This window comes from Glycine max, chromosome 10, assembly GCF_000004515.6.
Source record: "Glycine max cultivar Williams 82 chromosome 10, Glycine_max_v4.0, whole genome shotgun sequence".
Classification (NCBI taxonomy): Eukaryota; Viridiplantae; Streptophyta; class Magnoliopsida; order Fabales; family Fabaceae; genus Glycine; species Glycine max.
The window spans coordinates 4,461,249-4,478,897 of record NC_038246.2 but is presented as its reverse complement, the minus strand read 5'-3'; the positions used below and the strand labels follow the sequence as shown (position 1 = coordinate 4,478,897).

General features: G+C 32.8%; 2 protein-coding genes and 1 pseudogene across 2 annotated transcripts; all 3 read left to right on the top strand.

Moving 5' to 3' along the window:
* The first annotated feature begins 1,422 nt into the window (after positions 1-1,422).
* On the top strand, positions 1,423-4,149 carry LOC100809124 (importin subunit alpha-9-like; annotated as a pseudogene).
* Positions 4,150-5,141: 992 nt separating this feature from the next.
* Positions 5,142-7,482, top strand: LOC100803434 (beta-1,4-xylosyltransferase IRX9). The gene is made up of 3 exons (XM_003537218.5): positions 5,142-5,898; positions 6,210-6,441; positions 7,261-7,482. Exons 1-3 carry the CDS (start codon positions 5,255-5,257, stop codon positions 7,426-7,428), a joined length of 1,044 nt encoding a protein of 347 aa, XP_003537266.1. The 5' UTR covers positions 5,142-5,254; the 3' UTR covers positions 7,429-7,482.
* A 6,010-nt stretch (positions 7,483-13,492) lies between these two features.
* On the top strand, positions 13,493-17,182 carry IQD35 (protein IQ-DOMAIN 35). Its single transcript, NM_001357599.1, has 6 exons — positions 13,493-13,653; positions 14,352-14,455; positions 14,532-14,831; positions 15,180-15,401; positions 15,512-15,631; positions 16,130-17,182. Exons 2-6 carry the CDS (start codon positions 14,378-14,380, stop codon positions 16,832-16,834), a joined length of 1,425 nt encoding a protein of 474 aa, NP_001344528.1. The 5' UTR covers positions 13,493-13,653; positions 14,352-14,377; the 3' UTR covers positions 16,835-17,182.
* Positions 17,183-17,649: the final 467 nt, after the last annotated feature.

Here is a 17,649-nt window from a genome sequence, read left to right as displayed (position 1 = left end):
GCACAATATATTTTAGGTGCAAACCAGAAATTTATAAATTTATCAATGATTTGAACAATCCTTGGTTGTATTTGTGTCAATGTATGTTGTCTAAAACCCATGTAAGAAAACAAGATAAAATATTCATGTCTATCTATAACATCAGGTAACCATCTATTCATACATCAGTTCTATTTCACATATTGGGAAAATACCCAAGTCTCACATCGGCTGCCTCAATTCTTGGAGTGTAGCTTATATATTTGTTGGGCAACTTCACTTAATGTCAATTGGTTTTAAGATGAAATCTAACATGGTATCAGAGCAGACTCTAACCCTGGGACCTCGCATTCGCCTCCGCTGCGACAAGCACCCACGATTTGTGGTTCACGCACCAAGCCCAATAAGTGCTGGGCGTGAAAGGGGTGTATTGGGAAAATACCCAAGTCTCACATCGGCTGCCTCAATCCTTGGAGTGCAGCTTATATATCTGTCTGTTGTGCAACTTCACTTAATGCCAATTGGTTTTAAGATGAAATCTAACATCACAGACATCATAGGTCCGTAGTACCATGTCAGTGTGCTCTGCTGCTCTCTTCATAGATGCCATTTATACCTGAGTGGCTCAGCCAGTTGGCTTCTATAGTGGAAAGCTCCACAAAATAAAGCTATAGTAATACTGCCATAAATACTTGTGAATACAAACCCTAGAAGAAAAATTCGGAGCAATGTGCCTGGAAAACGGAAAAAGAGCAAGGCCAGCTACACCAAAACATACCAAAGCATATGTGAACCTTGTAGTTATAATTTTATATTTCCACCATTTGCATATATTAGAAACTCAATATGGTGAATATTAAATTAAACAGACCCAATGCACATGACTCACAATGCCTTCAAATGAACACATTAATGACAATAATAGTTGAGGAAACAACAAATCCCAAAGGAAAATGTCCAGGCAAGTTAGCATTCAAAGGAAGATATAATTTTGCAATCCTATAACTATTGCTGCTGTCAGGATGAATTATTACAACAGAGATATATAGGCCAGAAAGTATAATAAAATGGATGGCACTGGGTGGGACTAGCATTAGCATATATATAAAATTGATGTTTTATCTATGTTGTCTTGCTCGAACGAGAAAGTCTTTATTAACAGAATTCTTAGGTTGTTCCAAACTTGAGCTTTTCAAAACCTACTAAAAATGAGAAAGTGGAAGAATTGATAAATGTAGATATACTTTTTGTGAATAGATAAAATCACATAGATGCCACTAGTGTATGATGCCCAAAAGATTTACCAAAAACACGATTTACAGTAAAAATTACACGTGACTTACTTCACATTAGAGATTAAAAAATGATAATTTAATGGGCAAAAAAAAATCCCCTATAAAATAGGGACTTATTTAAAAAATAAAATCTCGTTGAGTAGAACACTTTTATTTTGATCCCCGTTAAGCCCTGTTCCAAGCTTACAAAAACTTCATTTTCGACTTTGCAAACACCCTCGGTAAAGAGCTAGTTTCACTTGGGAGGTCGCAAGCACCGAACGCAAAAACGAAGCTCTGGTAACTCACGAAACGTGATTAGCATACTCAAATGGCCGATTCTGGCTTCACCAGTGACAGGAGGGACCCCATTAAGTCCTCAGGTGCGTTTTTTTTCATTTCAAGGCAATTAAAATCGAAAAAAATAAAACTAAAATCAGAGAGGAATGTTAAGGTTTGCAAAACCCCGTTTTGATTTCTGACACTAAGGCCTAATCCGAGAGATTCAATCGCGTGTTTTTTTTTTTTTTTTGTTTCAGTTGGCAATGCTGCGGCTAGTAGGAGACGACAGCATGCAGTCACAGTGGGGAAAGAAAGGAGGGAATCGCTGATGCGCGCGAAAAGACTCTGTAGGGTGGGCATTGGTGGCGGTAATGGCGAATTTTCCGTTGACAGTGTCATGTTAACTGATGAAGAGCAATCCATTTTGGAGTCCCAGACTTTAGCGGCAGTGGAAAATTTGAAATCTGCCCTTGCTTTTCAGTAAGATCTTCCAAACTTGTTGGTGCCTCAATGTTTCATTGTTTCTTTTTTTTTGTTGTGCTGGTAGTTTTGGTTTTTGTAATAATTACTGCCAGGTAACATGCTACTGCTATCTGGAGTGGTAGAAACAGGTTAGGTGGTTGTAGGAAGTCCATAAAACATTTTTTTTTTTTGGTAAATTTTTTGTAGTTTATGATGAACTCAGAAGACTAGTATAATAAAGTGGAGGCCAAATACTTGCAATTGTGTGATGAGTTGTTTTTAATTGAAATTTTGCAGTTGAACCACTGAGTGCGTGAGTCAACTGGCATGAGGTTGTTTTAGTTTAACCGATGATTTCGAGTTTGAGTCTTAGATATGTAGTTGCATTAAATACTCAGAGGAATTATTTTGCGGCCCATAGTGATCTTACCCGACTTGAGTTGAATTGTCTTTCATGGAGGATACCTGCTGTTCATATATTATTATCAAAAACAAATTATGTAGGTGAACATATGATTAGCCAATTCTTTGTTGGCCTGAGGAAGTAAAGCCCACCAAGTGCTTGTCTTCTGATTGAGGTGGGATGATATAACAATGAAGCAAGCTTGTACATACACTACAAGAATGGTGTTATTGTTTTATTTTTTTAATATATTAGTCTTAGATGGGTCATTTATTAAATCTTTAGTATTGTCTAGGCTGTATTTTTAATACAAACTGGGAAAGGCTTTGATTATGTAGCTGCAAGTTCTCATACTCATCAACTTTGGCTAAAGCATTAAACTATATATATGTTCAATTGGTAGGGGGAAGGGTGCAGTAAAGAAAAGAGTTGGGGCTCTTCAAGAGTTAAGGCGTTTGCTGTCAAGATCTGAATTTCCTCCTGTTGAGTCTGCTATTAATGCTGGAGCTGTACCCTTGCTTATGCAGTGCCTTTCATTTGGTTCCCCAGAAGAACAGGTCTGAAGTTTCATCTTCCTTTGAATGATGTTCAATGACTTCTATGAATATTTGTGCTCTCAAAACGCTTGAGCAAGCACATCTCTGTGCATGCTATGCAAGATAATACGGAACCAGTGGTGGGAAGAAATTTTCTTAATGCTTACATTCTGTGGTGAATGTCTTCTGCAGGTGCTTGAGGCTGCTTGGTGTCTCACAAATATTGCTGCAGGGAATCCAGAAGAAACAGAAGCTCTGTTGCCTGCATTGCCCTTGCTTATTGCTCATCTTGGGGGTGAGTGATCACTTTAAGATTCTTTTGCATGTAAAGAAATGAATTAGTTTTTTATTTTTCTCTGTATATAATAAAGATAAAGATAAAGATTAAGAGGAATTCTTATAGTCTAAATTCTTAAAGCATTATAAGATATATATTATGTAAAAGAAGAAATGTGATGGAGGGAACTTAACCTACTGACACGTCATTCTTTTTCTTAAATGCCCATTTTTCGTCTGTATCCATCATTTATAACAAATTTTTCTTCAAGGCTGAGACTAATTTAATAATTTTAGCATTTACAATTACCTTTCAAATTCATGAATGATCCTATTCTGCAGAAAAGAGCTACCCACCGGTTGCTGAACAGTGTGCTTGGCGCTGGGAAATGTGGCTGGTGAAGGTGAAGAGTTGAGGAATGTTCTGCTAGTTCAAGGGGCATTACTACCTCTTGCAAGAATGATGCTACCAAACAGAGGTTCAACTGCTAGAACAGCTGCCTGGGCTTTGTCTAACCTAATCAAGGATTTCAGTTTCATGAAAATGAAGATCTGAGAACTATGGCAAATACTCTAATTGACAAGTATTTTGGAGAGGACTATGGGCTTGATGAATAATAGTAGGGGTCAGAATAGTGAGATCCACTGTTGTTTTTGTCCTTATAATGCATGCCTTGCATCAGCCGCATCTCAAATATGGAGCCTTCAGTTTCATGAAAATGAAGATCTGAGAAGTATGGCAAGTACTTTACTTGACATTGCTGATTGCTGATCGATGATTCATTATTGAAGGCCAATAGGATCTGTATTGGTATTATTGAGGTGTTTGATAAAATTATCAAGGGCTTGTGGTTGTACACTTTCCGTGGCCCTTTTTGTGAGAGTACATACACGTTAGACTGAAATGTAAATTTTTGTTTGTAATTCTGTTCCAGTTCTCTTTGCGTTATAATTTAGTACCTGCAAAAGATACCAGTTACCACTAAGCGCAATTTACTCCCAGAATTCGAGTCCTGGATTTTCAATATGGCTAAATTGAACATCTCTTCCAGTAACCTTGACTGTATAACGCAGTCCAAATATTTGAGTGTGGTACAATAATTGCACAATGATTTAAATTTTTACTTAACAGCTCAAGAGATCACAATTTTGTGGCTTCATATCAAAAGTTGTTCAAAGGCGTCCATGGATTTACCAGCCATCGTCGACAGATATAAAGTCGGAACCAAACCAGATAAATTGGTTCACCTCTTTGTTCTATCCGGATGCTAAATCTATGTTGGATTAGAATTCTTTACGTGCTTCATTGCAATGCTGTTGCTTGCTTGCTTGCACATTAAGCATACGTAAATGTTGCTTGTAACTAGTGAATTAGTGTGTTAAATGAAAAGTGTGGCCTTGACTTGAATAAAATTACCTTCTTAATTAATCTCTATGCACCCATACTTTCACTTAAGATTCTTGAGAGAATCCAAATCTCTCCTGACGTTGGAGATTATTGTTGATTTATACAAACTGTCCAAACTCAACCTACTGTCATAATCTGATATTTTTTCAGCATAATCATGATTCTTTGATGACATCCCGAGGTTGATTATTAATTTTTTAAAAAAATTAACAACCCCCCTAGGGGGACTACCGGTCAACCCCAAATAATAATTAGACCCTTAATCACAATCACTAGTATTAGTTAAATGTCAGAGAACATATTTTGGATACATAGATACATAGATGGGTGCCACGCCAACTACTATTTGGTGTTAGATAGCAACTCTAGCCATCACACAAAGTATTTTTTTTTTATTTCTATTTTTTTCTTGTGCTTCAAGTGACATCCCTGTGAAGCAATACCTTGCCAATGAAATACCTACACAAAATGATTTAGTTTGGCAGTACCAATCATAGCTTTTTACAGTTTAAACGTTTTACACAAAAAAAGTGTGGTGTCCTTAATGTTTCAATTTTATATTACACACCCTTCATATTCATTTCCAGCATCTATACATTAAATACTCAAATTCTGTGGAAGCTAGTGATAGAAGATGGGATCACTAGAAAGATCAAGAAAGAAAGTCATGTTATGGAAGAAAGCCATGGTGCACTTTTCTCTATGTTTTGTGATGGGGTTCTTCACTGGCTTTGCTCCAACAGGTAAATCTATATTTCACAGCCATGTTGATTATTCAAATAGGTCAGAATTTGCACCACAACCTATTGAAATGTCACAGAAGACATTAACAAATGTCAATAGAAGTTGGATAGCTCCAACAGCAAGGTCTTTAGTACACAAGCAAAATACAAAATTACATGTAAAAATAGTGCCCCAGTTGAAGCCTAGAAGACTTATAATCATTGTAACTCCAACAAGCACAAAACATCCTTTCCAAACAGTGATTTTGACAAGGTTGGCAAACACTATAAAGCTGGTTCCTCAACCATTGCTGTGGATTGTTGTGGAAGGGCAAACAGATTCCACGGAACTTTGGAAGATGCTTAGGAAGACTGGCATCATGTATAGGCATTTGGTTTCCAAGGAAAACTTCACGGACTTGGAAGCTGAATTGAATCACCAGAGAAATCTTGCACTCAAGCATATTGTGCATCACAGGCTAAGTGGGATAGTACACTTTGCTGAGCTTTCCAATGTTTATGATCTTGAATTCTTCCAACAACTAAGACATATTGAGTATGATTCTTCCCTTTCTATTTTATGCACTAGTTCTATTTCTCTTATTACTTTGATGATGATGATGATGATTATAAACATTGATTAATTGGCACTATGTCTTTATGACCATGTTAAGAAAAGGGAAAAATATTGCTAATGGGTGAAATGGTAAGCTTAAAAAAAATTAAATTTCAAGTCATGAGGTATACCAATGACTAATGATAACTACAATCCTAACAATAATGCACTATATTTCGCACTTGCAATTTGATTTAAAAGTTAGAACTAACATGAGAAACATGCTCCTTGATGATTTGGAAACTGAGCAGGGTATTTGGAACGTGGCCAACAGCATTGTTAGCAGCAAACATGAAGAAAGTGATCATAGAAGGACCTGTGTGTGATTCTTCACAAGTCATAGGATGGCATTTAAGGAATATGAACAATGAAACTGATACAATTACTCCTCCAATTCATATTTCAAGTTTTGCATTCAATAGCTCCATTCTCTGGGACCCGGAGAGATGGGGTCGCACTTCCTCTCTTCAAGACACCTCTCAGGTACAGATTATATCCTATAGCCAAAGTATTACTATAATTTTTTTAAGAAAATAAAAAATTAATTGGGTGTTAATATCCACGTTGTCTCCACCATTTATTCATGCTCAAGTGTGTGTGTCTCCAAGTCATGAATATTTGCATCTAGAATTAAGAACTTACACATAGTAATTAAAAAATAATTTTATAACTCGTGTTATAATGAGAAATTAATAAAACAGTGATGTAGATGTCAAAATGTAATTTGTATGGTCCAAAACATGATCGTACCTTCTCTGCCTGAACCTTGAGTCATTACTTACGTTTGCTTAACATTTGGCCAACCTACTACCACTTTAAAAAGTGCAAATGAAAAGTGGACAAAAGAAATAGTAGCATATTAGGCAATATAATGACATTTTGATTGATCATTTCAACTATTCACAATTCTAATTATTATAGTGTTCTCTGCTCTAGCATAATGTCACTGTCTCACTGATAATGATAGTATTCTCACTATTCTACTTCCGATTACTCCGGGATATGTATATAACCCAATGGCTTATTTTGCTTACACCCACACGTACCAAATGAGTTTAGATGACATAAATCACAACAATCTTAATATCTTATATCAATCACACATATATATAATTCTGACCAAGGGGTCTAGATCAATTAACTAAGTAAAATGTGTGAGTTGTTATAAACTTCAGATATATGTCTTCAATTCCTATGAATGTACCAAAGAGTTACTTTTCCATTCTTATATATATATATATATATATATATATATATATATAATTCTTATTATTGACGTGGCTTTTAATTTGGTTTTCTTAGAATTCAATCAAATTCGTGAAGGAAGTAGTTCTAGAGGATGAAGCAAAGTTGAAGGGAATTCCCCCAGAGGACTGCTCCAGAATCTTGCTTTGGCGCTTCAATTTTCATGCTCGCACGACTTCAAATCATAAATTTCTGACTACTACATCTGGTGTTATCCGAAAATAATGTATAGCAAAATATTCAACTTTCCAACTGCAGGAATTTATTCATTATTTTTTACTTTTACTTGTACAAAGTTCTCCTGTATATTTTATACGTCCCTGCTATTTTCACAAGTTTTGTTGGCTTAGATAAGTCTAAGTGTCTTCTGATGGGAAGCAAAAACATTTTATCATATATATATTTTTGGGTTCTGCTAACATATATTTTTCTTTTGATATTACTGCTGACATAAATTCCAGGCGCGTTCGTTAGATAATTAACAAATAAAAAGTTTTTATTAATTTTTTTTCATATTAACCCTTAATCTAGATTTAAGGATACTAGCATTTCCATATTTCTTTTGCTATAGAAAATTAGATTTGAGATCCTCTATAAGGTCATATTTCACTTTAAAGAATGCAGTGCATTTAAAATCATAATGTAACATTATTATAATAAGAGTGCATTTGGTGGCAATTTTAAATCCAGATCCGTTCAAAACAATGATAGCGTCATACAGTTAATAAAAAAAAGAAGTAAAGTACTCAATTGTCTAGTTAAACATTTTGATGATATGAAAAGTTAATAGTAATTATCGGTTAATGTTATTACTTAATAATAAGTTTAAAACAAAAAAAAACTTTAAAGAACTAATTTAAAAAATACCATATTTTATAATGATCAAGAAGTTATTTATTTCAGCCTTATTAAAATTACCAAACTTATAATATAAACAATTTATAATTGGATGATAATGTATATATAAAAAATGTACACTTTCATTATTTATACTATTTTCTCATAGTATACTTCTTGGACAAATGCAATTCAAATATAAATATGGCTAGCCCTCCCTTTTTTTCATAAATTAAATATATAATATTGTTTGAATAATGATGTCATGTGTACATAAATGGAGAATTGGATATGCATAAATACAAATATGGTTCTGCATCTGGAATTCAAATATAAATGTGGTCTGGCCTACTTTTTGTGTGAGTTCATGTATCGATTTTTATGCCATACATATTTGATGAAATCATTACTCGGGACCATATAAATATAATCGAAGGTGTCTACTTTGTTGTATTCATTGAAACCCCAATTCAAATCAAATTCTTCACAGCAAAATCATAATATGCAGTACATGCATATTAGGAAAACTCATTTTGCGTATTTCCTTTCTGCGTTTGTTATTCAACGAACTGAATGAAGTAAATACCAAAACTAATTTTGCATATTTCCTCTGAGTAGTTTACATTGACTGGTAAACATATGTAGGTAACAACTTTTTTTAATCTATAGCACCGGGGATTCTTTTCAACAAATTAAAGTATGCAAATATGGTTATTCTCCTCAATATGATATTTTAGTTATTAAGATTATCTTCCACAAAATATTTCAGTTAATCTTTACATGTTTTTATTGTCTAAAAATATTATTTGATTACGTGATAAACAATTTTTTTAAATAATTTTTAACATTTCTAGAAATGTGAGCTAAAGTAACATAATTTAAAACATTAGCTTTTAGTTTCTAGTTTTTTTTTATATTTTATTCATGCTTTATTTTTAATATATTTATCATACTTTTTATTATTATTTTTAAATAAATCATAATTTTATTATTTTTATGTTATTTTATACTTTTTAATTATTTAAACAGTTAATTTTTTAGTTTCAACTAGTTTTTATATTATTTTTGTACAACATAGCTTAAGCCTAAGTAGTGCGGTGATCTTCATTCTTCAGAAATCAGCATTTGGTCTTTCAGAATTGTTGGATTTGATCAAGATAAGGTCTTATTCATATTTCTCCTCTCTTTTTAGTAGTTTTCTCTCTTTCTTTGATTGGTGTTATAGTACTATTAAATATATATAGATGTAGTGTTAATTAGGTGAAAAAGTCTAAATGTTATGAATAAATGTTGTGTATATTGTGCTTAATTTCATAATTTCAGTTTTTTTTAAGGGTTCATAATTTCAGTTGTTGGCTTAACAAAAAGAAACAATTTTTAATTTCGTCCCCCCGTTTGTTTTTGGCTTGCTAACAACCAAGGCTTGTCCTAAGTAGAACCATCAAATACACAAATGAAATGTTGAAGCATATTTCTGACCTTTCCATTTGGTTTTAGATAGTTGTTTTCTTCCTCTTTCCACAACTTGTTCATGATGAAATGACTTGCTTGTCTTTTTATCATTTAACTTGTCATAGCTGTTTCTTTTTCTCTTTTTTCTTTCTTTTTTTTTTTAAATTAGATATAAAGATACTGTTGTTATTCTTATCTAATTAAAATTGGCATTTCATCTAACAATTAGTATTAATTTTAATCATCAAAATTAGACAGCAATTACCAGAATAAAATGTTAGTATTTTTAATAAAAAAAAACAAAGTCAACAGTTGCTATCATATTGTATTTAAATTTTATTTTTTCCTCCTGGATCATGGTTATACCATCTTTCTTGTCCACATCCAAGTCCATTTAAACTCTTGTCTTATTCAATAGTCCTTTATGACACATGTGCTTTGTGGGCGTGCTCCAGCTTCCAAATGTTCATTTTTTGTCTTTTTAAACATATTTGCTTCTCATAACCCATTAATACTCGCAATGTCTAAATCATTTGAATTGTCAAAAACACAAGTAAATAATAAAACTCAAAGTCAACGAGCAAAGAAACTTATCTTTTACACGATCATCTTCGATATGTTCTTCAAAGTTCAAACACTTCCCCAAAATTTGGATTTCCTCATATGCTAAGGCAAAATTTGAAGTAGCATCTTCTTTACCTTTTTTTCCAGCTTGGAGAAAATTTTGTGAAATTTATGAGGCATACACCCGCTAAATGTATGGGTTGAATAATAAGTTTTTTTAACCCGTGACCCGATCTAATTTTACCCATAAAATCAAAGTAAATTTATCATATATTAATTAAAAAGAAACATTTTGTGCCTCTATGTTTATTTTTTAAAAGATAAAAAATAAAATTAAAGAATATAGTGATAACAGTTGTTTTTTTTTTAAGATAAGTGACATCATTTATATCTTGAATGAAGAAAATAAAAACAATTATATATATTAAAGGGTGAGTTAGGAATAAGAAATATGTAAAGAGGGTCATTGCCTTTATATATATATTAAATTATTAAATAAAAAAATATTTTTTTTGTTATAGTTTATTAAACTATTAAATTAACCTACCCTTGATTATTTTATATGTTATATTTATTTCTATCTTGATTGTATTTATGTTTTCTGATGCTAATATTATAATATATTATTTTATTTTTTATTTTTTATTTAAAATAAAAATTTTATATTAATATTAAAATAATTTCTTCTATTAATTAAATATTGCTATAATTTGGCCTCTTTGAAAGATATTTAATCATTATATATTTATATAACTCTAGGTGAAAACAAAATGTTGTTATAATTTTTTTATAAAATAAAAAATATTTTTTAAATATTTATATCCAATTAATCTAACTCGAACTAATATTTTTATGATTGGACTAGTTCGATTCAAGTTTGCCAATAAAATTACATAAAATGGACACAATTTAGCCTATAAAAAGATCAAGTAATTAATGGAATATCGACACCTCTGGTGGTTATATACTCTTAATACAACTGCACCAATTAATAAATCCCACACAACCACCTTAAAAAAAAGTCACATAATTAGTCATGAAAATTCTATTAACTTCAAATCATTATTTATAATTATTATCGTTGCTAGCTATTATTATTAATCAAGATGTAAGCTGGAACAAGTGTAGCCCCACGGTTTTGATTAATCATCATTCAGTAATTTGGCCTTTTGTTCTTTGTAGATATTTGGTAATTTGGCTTTATTTATGCTAACACCACAAACAAAAAATAAACGGATGGAGGAATAGAATATTGTGCTAAAAAACATCACCGACAAAATAGTTAGGGCATTTTCTTCTAACAAATTAAGCTACCAACCATGCCTTCCAGAGTGGTTCATTCTAACTCCTGTTTGCCCAGTTGTCTCTTGCCACCTGGCTTGCATGTTCCTCAATGATCTTGTTTGACCATCCATGTGGCTACTAAAACAACGTTTGGTTGAACTATATTTAAGTTATTGTAGATTTTATCTGAGTTTGATTTCTTATAAATGGATAAAGTGTCTAACTATACATGAAAATTTAAGATTTTTTTATTTGTAAGAATAATATCAAGAGTTTATAATGATTTAAATATGTTATTAGTCCTGGAACTTAAGGTTTAATTCTTAATTATGGTTAAAAAAATAAAAAAGGTCATTAAGGTGTTTACTTGTAATTAAAAGATCCGAAATTGTGTGATAAGGTTGTCGTTCACAAATCGCTGGTCATATAAGCTTAACGAGTAGTTTATGAATTACACGTTTTCAGAATGGTGTGTTGGTAAGTTATCGCCGCTAATGAGAACTTTTCACTTTAGATAGTAATCTCGTTTAGTAGGCTAAAAGCAAAAGCAAAGTTCCTCAAAATTATTTTGTTACGTGAACAAGAAAACGCAAAAGTCTACTTATTCGTATGAAAAAGGAAAGAAAGAAAGGAAGCAAGGAATCTAGTTTTTATCTTGTACGTCAGATATTTTAACAAGGTAGGGTTTTAATAAGTTACAACACACTAAATTTCAAAATTCTTCATCTTGAGATTTTTTAAATTAAATCTTAAAATGTCATTTTCTTTATTAACGAAAAAATACAATAATAAAATAAAAATACAAATGCACAAGTACGAAATGTATGTGTTTTCGATCACTAGTCATACATTAATCAATCATTTCATTACTGAATTAGTTTGTTAAGAAATATTTTTTATTAAATTAATTCTTAAACATTTATTTTATCATTATTTTAGTTTAATTTTTCATATGAATTAATATGATCATATTTTAATTTTTTTTCCTCATAGATTTACTCTGTCAATGAACTAGACTTTCAAAATTTCATTTTCTTACCGGCTTAATCCTTTATAAAGACTGATATATGATAATATTTTAAGTCTTTGAGAGACTACCAATGATTTTTTTAAAATAATTTAATGAGATTTTCAAAAAATAATATAGTGATGATTTAAATATAATTATTGTTTTTGTCATAAAAAAGATAATTTAATTTTTATTATTAGTGTAAATTTTATACCTTATCTACCAATTAAAAACTATAATAGATATGATTTTAAAAAAATTATTATAAAAATTATAAATTTACTATCCATAATAAATTGAATGAAAATGTAATAACTCTTTTTTACATTAGACTCTTGCATTGACAAATCGCGGTCGGTATTTACTCATTTAAATATTATAAGAAGTTAGGAACTGATTTGATAATTGCTTGTAAAAAAGAAGGAAGTGGTTTGATAATTAAAACTTTTGAAGATTTGTTGAGGGTTTGTTGTTACATGAATAAACAAAACAAGAGACATTGATAACTTAAGCTATATGAACAATGAAAAATCTATGCAACCAACCGTTAAGACAAGAATTGAGTGGGTTCGGATATAATGTGATGAATGAAAGTTTAAATTTTTATTTAAAAAATATTTTTGTTTAATGTTGGATTATATCTTAAACAAAAATTTATAAGAAAATAAAATAATCAAGACAAAGAAAAACAGTTAAATGGTTTAATGAGAAAGTAGACAAGACAAAAACAAAAACAGCGAAGAGCAGAGAGAGAGAGAGAAAAAAAAAAAGAATGAATGAAAAACATGAATTATAATGCCACTGCCAGTGGCAACTGGCAACCAAGAACCAAACACTGTCATAAGTGGAAGCAACATCAACATCCACAGAAAGGGGTCATCATTGATCATGGGACACACGGTTAACAAGGGTAACTAAACTAAACGCACAAAACAACCACCTTGGACAGAAAAGAAGGGTGTTTTCAGTTTTCACGAATTCATGGTAACTGAGTGGGGTCCACTGTCCTTAATTAACACAAGTACTATTGTGGTGGGGTCACAGTATTTGCTGAACCAGCTGGTTTCTCTTTCCATATTCTCTTATCATTGAGAGACCCTTTGTCCCTTCTTCTCAAGATCTCATTGCATTTCCCTCCCTTTACAGGGGAGATAGAATTTAGATAGTGCAAGAGAAGCGTAATCTCCAAGTTCTCATCTTTTTTGTTCCCTTTTGTTTTCAGAGACATACATAGGCCCCAGAAGAACAAATTGCTACAACCTATTTTGATTTGAGATCTGTCTGTCTCTTTGGTTTCACTTCAGGTACTCTCATTCATTTTTATTGGACTTTGGAACCGCCCCCCCCCCCCCCCCCCCCTTTTTCAATTTTTAAGAAAAATTGCTATTTTTGCACTTTCCCATTTCCTCTTTTCTATGCAATTAAATGTTGGTGGGGGTTGTTTAATGTTTAAAGTTCTTTAATTTCTTTCTTTGTTTTGGTTTGGTGAAAATTGTTGAAGTTTTAGCAACCAGGGTGTTGTACAATTTTGACTGGAAATTCTATTTTGAGTAGATAAATCTGCATTCTATGTGTTGCTTAAGGAAGATAACTAAGTTGTTCATACTGTTGGATTCAACATTATTCGGATAATGAAGATTTCAAATTATACTTTGTTTATATAGATGATATTTAGATTCCTTTAGGGATTAGGATTTTGAATTGCTCATAATTTGAGTTAACTTTTCCCTCTTTTTCTCCATCCCTTGATGGTGATTTTCTCTAGTAGAAGCCAGAAGCTAATTCCTCATTTCCTTTTTCTTTAAGAGCTAAGAGGCTTACATAATTTATGAGACTCTGTCATTTTCAGTATCAAATTTCATAGTTCTAATAGTATTTAATAATGTCAGCTAATGCCACTGGATCTCCTATTCAAACGCAAGATGAATCCGTGATTTTTTTTTTTTTGCTTTGTGACTTGTGAGGTATGATATCTTGAAATTTACATATTTTCCGTATAAAGGGCTCAAAGTGAGGAATGCGAAGAAAATGGGGAGGAAAGGAAATAGTTGGTTTTCTACTGTGAAGAAAGCTCTAAGCCCTGAGCCAAAGGAGAAGAACGATCAGGTTAAGATAAAATTTATATTTAACCTATCTCAGGTATCCAGGATGTTCCTTATTCTGTTAGCAACTGCTTTTGCAGAATTCAAGTAGATCAAAGAAGAAATGGTTTCAGAAGCAAAAATTGCAGACTTCAGAATCAACCTCACAATCTGATAATGCACCACCTCTTCCTCTACCTGAGATTATTTTAACTCATGTCGAGAGTGAAATCAACCATGATCGGGTTGAAGTTGCAACTGCAGTGGATGCTGAGGAACCTGTTCTTGCAGTTCAGACAGCAGCTGCTGAGGTTCAAGCCACAACAATTGTTCAGTTTGACAATAAACCAACAGAAGAAATGGCAGCAATCAGGATTCAAAAAGCTTTTCGTGGATACTTGGTATGTTTTGCAACTTTTTATTGAAACCAATGTAACTTAATTCATTCATCTATTTTTTTCAGCCTCCAACTTACCATTTATCTGTTGAATGTTTTTACTACAAGTGAAAAACCTCAGTTACAATAGTAATATAGCACTTTATTGTTTATTGTACACTTAACAGTTGATCAAATTCAAACTCTTTAAATGTGAATCCATATAAAAATCTTATATTTACTAAATGTCCTACTTAGGCATGTTATGTTTTAAGGTCATACATGGTAAGTAATCAATAGTTGCTGCAAAAGAAAGCTTTTTGATTCAATGCTAAACTACTTTTAAGCTGAATTTTCTTTTAAAATCATTTAGGCAAGAAGAGCATTGCGGGCTTTAAGGGGGTTGGTCAGGTTGAGATCACTGATGGAAGGGCCAGTGGTGAAACGTCAAGCCATTAGTACCCTCCGTTCTATGCAGACTTTTGCTCATTTGCAAACTCAGATTCGTTCTAGGAGGCTCAGGATGTTAGAGGAGAATCAAGCACTACAAAAACAGCTCTTACAGAAGCACGCAAAAGAGCTAGAGAGCATGCGGGTCTGTGTTTCATTTTCCTTGATATATTTTCAAATGTTAATCTATTGACATGAAAGTTTTAGCGTATGAATTTTGGGATGCTTTTAAATTATTTCAAATTCTCATAACAGCTTGGGGAGGAATGGGATGACAGCGTACAATCAAAAGAACAAGTTGAAGCCAAGTTACTGAGCAAGTATGAAGCTTCTATGAGAAGAGAAAGAGCAATGGCTTATTCATTCTCTCATCAGGTTTTTTTTATTTCTCTTATGAATTTACATTTGTTAGGATAAGGATAGTGAAACAAACAAATGAAAAAAATAAATGAAAGCAAATTGTTGGTGAACTTGAAGATCATAGGAAAATTGACTTAGTCTGTTATATTATAAACAAGAGATGCTAGCAACACACTCTTTAATACTTTCTTTTCAATACACTCTCAATTGTTGAAATTCATGCAGGTCCCACTAAATATGTGAGTCACATTCCTCGTTTGGTGGGTCCAATTCCCAAATTAGGGGGATCCACATGAATTTCAGCCAATAGGTGAGAGTGTAATATAAAGAGAGTGTGCTGCTAACACTCCTTACAAAATAACAGTGTTGCTAACACTCCTTACAAAATAACACATAGTATAAAGAACTAAAATAAGAATATGGCTACTAGTTTGAGTTCCTTGACATTTTGAACAAATTAAGCTTCAAAGTTTGACCTTAATTAAATAAATAAAAATGTTTATATCTTGACAGCATAACTGGAAGAATGCATCAAGATCTATAAACCCAATGTTCATGGATCCAACCAATCCAGCCTGGGGTTGGAGTTGGTTGGAACGATGGACGGCAGCCCGGCCCTGGGAGAGCCATAGCCAGATGGAGAAAGAGAAGAATGGCAATAAATCTCTAAGAAGTTCTAGCCGTGGCATTACCAGTGCTGAAATCAGCAAAGCATTTGCTAAGTTTCAGCTCAATTCTGAGAAGCATTCTCCAACAGCCAGCCAAAATCCAGGCTCACCTAACTTCGAGTCGCATTCCCAATCCCATTCAAATCCTCCCAAGCCACCTTCTCCAGCAGTTGCTAAGAAACTGAAGAAAGCAAGTCCTAAGGATATCTTGGCTATAGATGATGACACCAAAAGCATGATAAGCGTGCAGTCAGAGCGGCCGCGGAGGCACTCCATTGCTGGATCGATAGTTGGAGATGACGAAAGCCTTGCAAGCTCTCCATCTATTCCAAGTTACATGGTGCCAACTAAATCTGCGAAAGCCAAGTCCCGGATGCAAAGTCCATTAGCAGCAGAATACGGAACACCAGAAAAAGGGTCCTCCGGGACTGCAAAGAAACGTCTTTCTTTCCCAGCTTCGCCTGCTAGGCCAAGGAGGCATTCAGGTCCACCAAAGGTAGAAAGCAGCTTCAATGCTGAAATCACTGTGGGAAATGGTGTGGCTGGTTGATTATGTAGCCACAGAAAAAATGATGCAATGCAAGCAAGCATTTGAAATGCCATGGCAAAAAATAAGACAAAAGTTCATTTGAATTGTTCCTTTATTTATTTATCATGTGTATCTCAATCTTGTGATTTCTTGGAGGCTATTGGTTTGGGGGTGAAAACTGTTTTACCTTCTACATTTTATCTATTTGTATTCTCATGTAGCTCACAATTTGCACTGAGAAGTTGAAAGGTGTGATTCATGATAGTATTATGGACAAAGTTAGAAGCCTTTCGGAGCTTCCCCAGTATCTTTCTGTTACTATTGATTCTTACATGTGATATAAAATGTATATTTAATTTCATTGTCTCATTTCTTAGATGTTACTATGTTTGGTAATCTATGATATTTATGTTGTGTATGGCTTTCTTGGACCGTTATGCTGTATGATCCGGAGCAGAGAATTTGTGAACAGACCCAAGAAAAATTGCTTTGTACACAGGTCTCATCCCTCGGTAATCTATATGCAAATGTATTTCAATAAATCTCAAATGAAAAACTAAGTTCCTACTTCCTCCACAATGGACCTTGGAGGACCGAAGTTTTCATGACAACTTGTCATTTTTACAAAATAGCATACTTTTTATTTATTATAAATATTTCAGTGAGCATTGCTTGATTCAACCAAATTATGATTTTCAATGTTTTATATTGGATTTTAATCAAGTTATTAGTGGTGTTCATGGGTTTGGGTAACCTATGAATCTCACCCAACCTTCACACATTGATCTAAATTTTAATGTTACTTGGATTAAATTCGACCCGATGATGTAATACCT

What these genes read in the sequence shown, in the direction of transcription:
- IQD35 (NM_001357599.1), top strand. Translation starts at nt 14,378, where the DNA reads ATGGGGAGGAAAGGAAATAGTTGGTTTTCTACTGTGAAGAAAGCTCTA. An exon ending in AAGAGCTAGAGAGCATGCGG is followed by an intron (nt 15,402 to 15,511) that starts GTCTGTGTTTCA and finishes TTCTCATAACAG; the next exon opens with CTTGGGGAGGAATGGGATGA. An exon ending in CTTATTCATTCTCTCATCAG is followed by an intron (nt 15,632 to 16,129) that starts GTTTTTTTTATT and finishes ATATCTTGACAG; the next exon opens with CATAACTGGAAGAATGCATC.
- LOC100803434 (XM_003537218.5), top strand. Translation starts at nt 5,255, where the DNA reads ATGGGATCACTAGAAAGATCAAGAAAGAAAGTCATGTTATGGAAGAAA. An exon ending in CAACAACTAAGACATATTGA is followed by an intron (nt 5,899 to 6,209) that starts GTATGATTCTTC and finishes GAAACTGAGCAG; the next exon opens with GGTATTTGGAACGTGGCCAA. An exon ending in CTCTTCAAGACACCTCTCAG is followed by an intron (nt 6,442 to 7,260) that starts GTACAGATTATA and finishes TGGTTTTCTTAG; the next exon opens with AATTCAATCAAATTCGTGAA.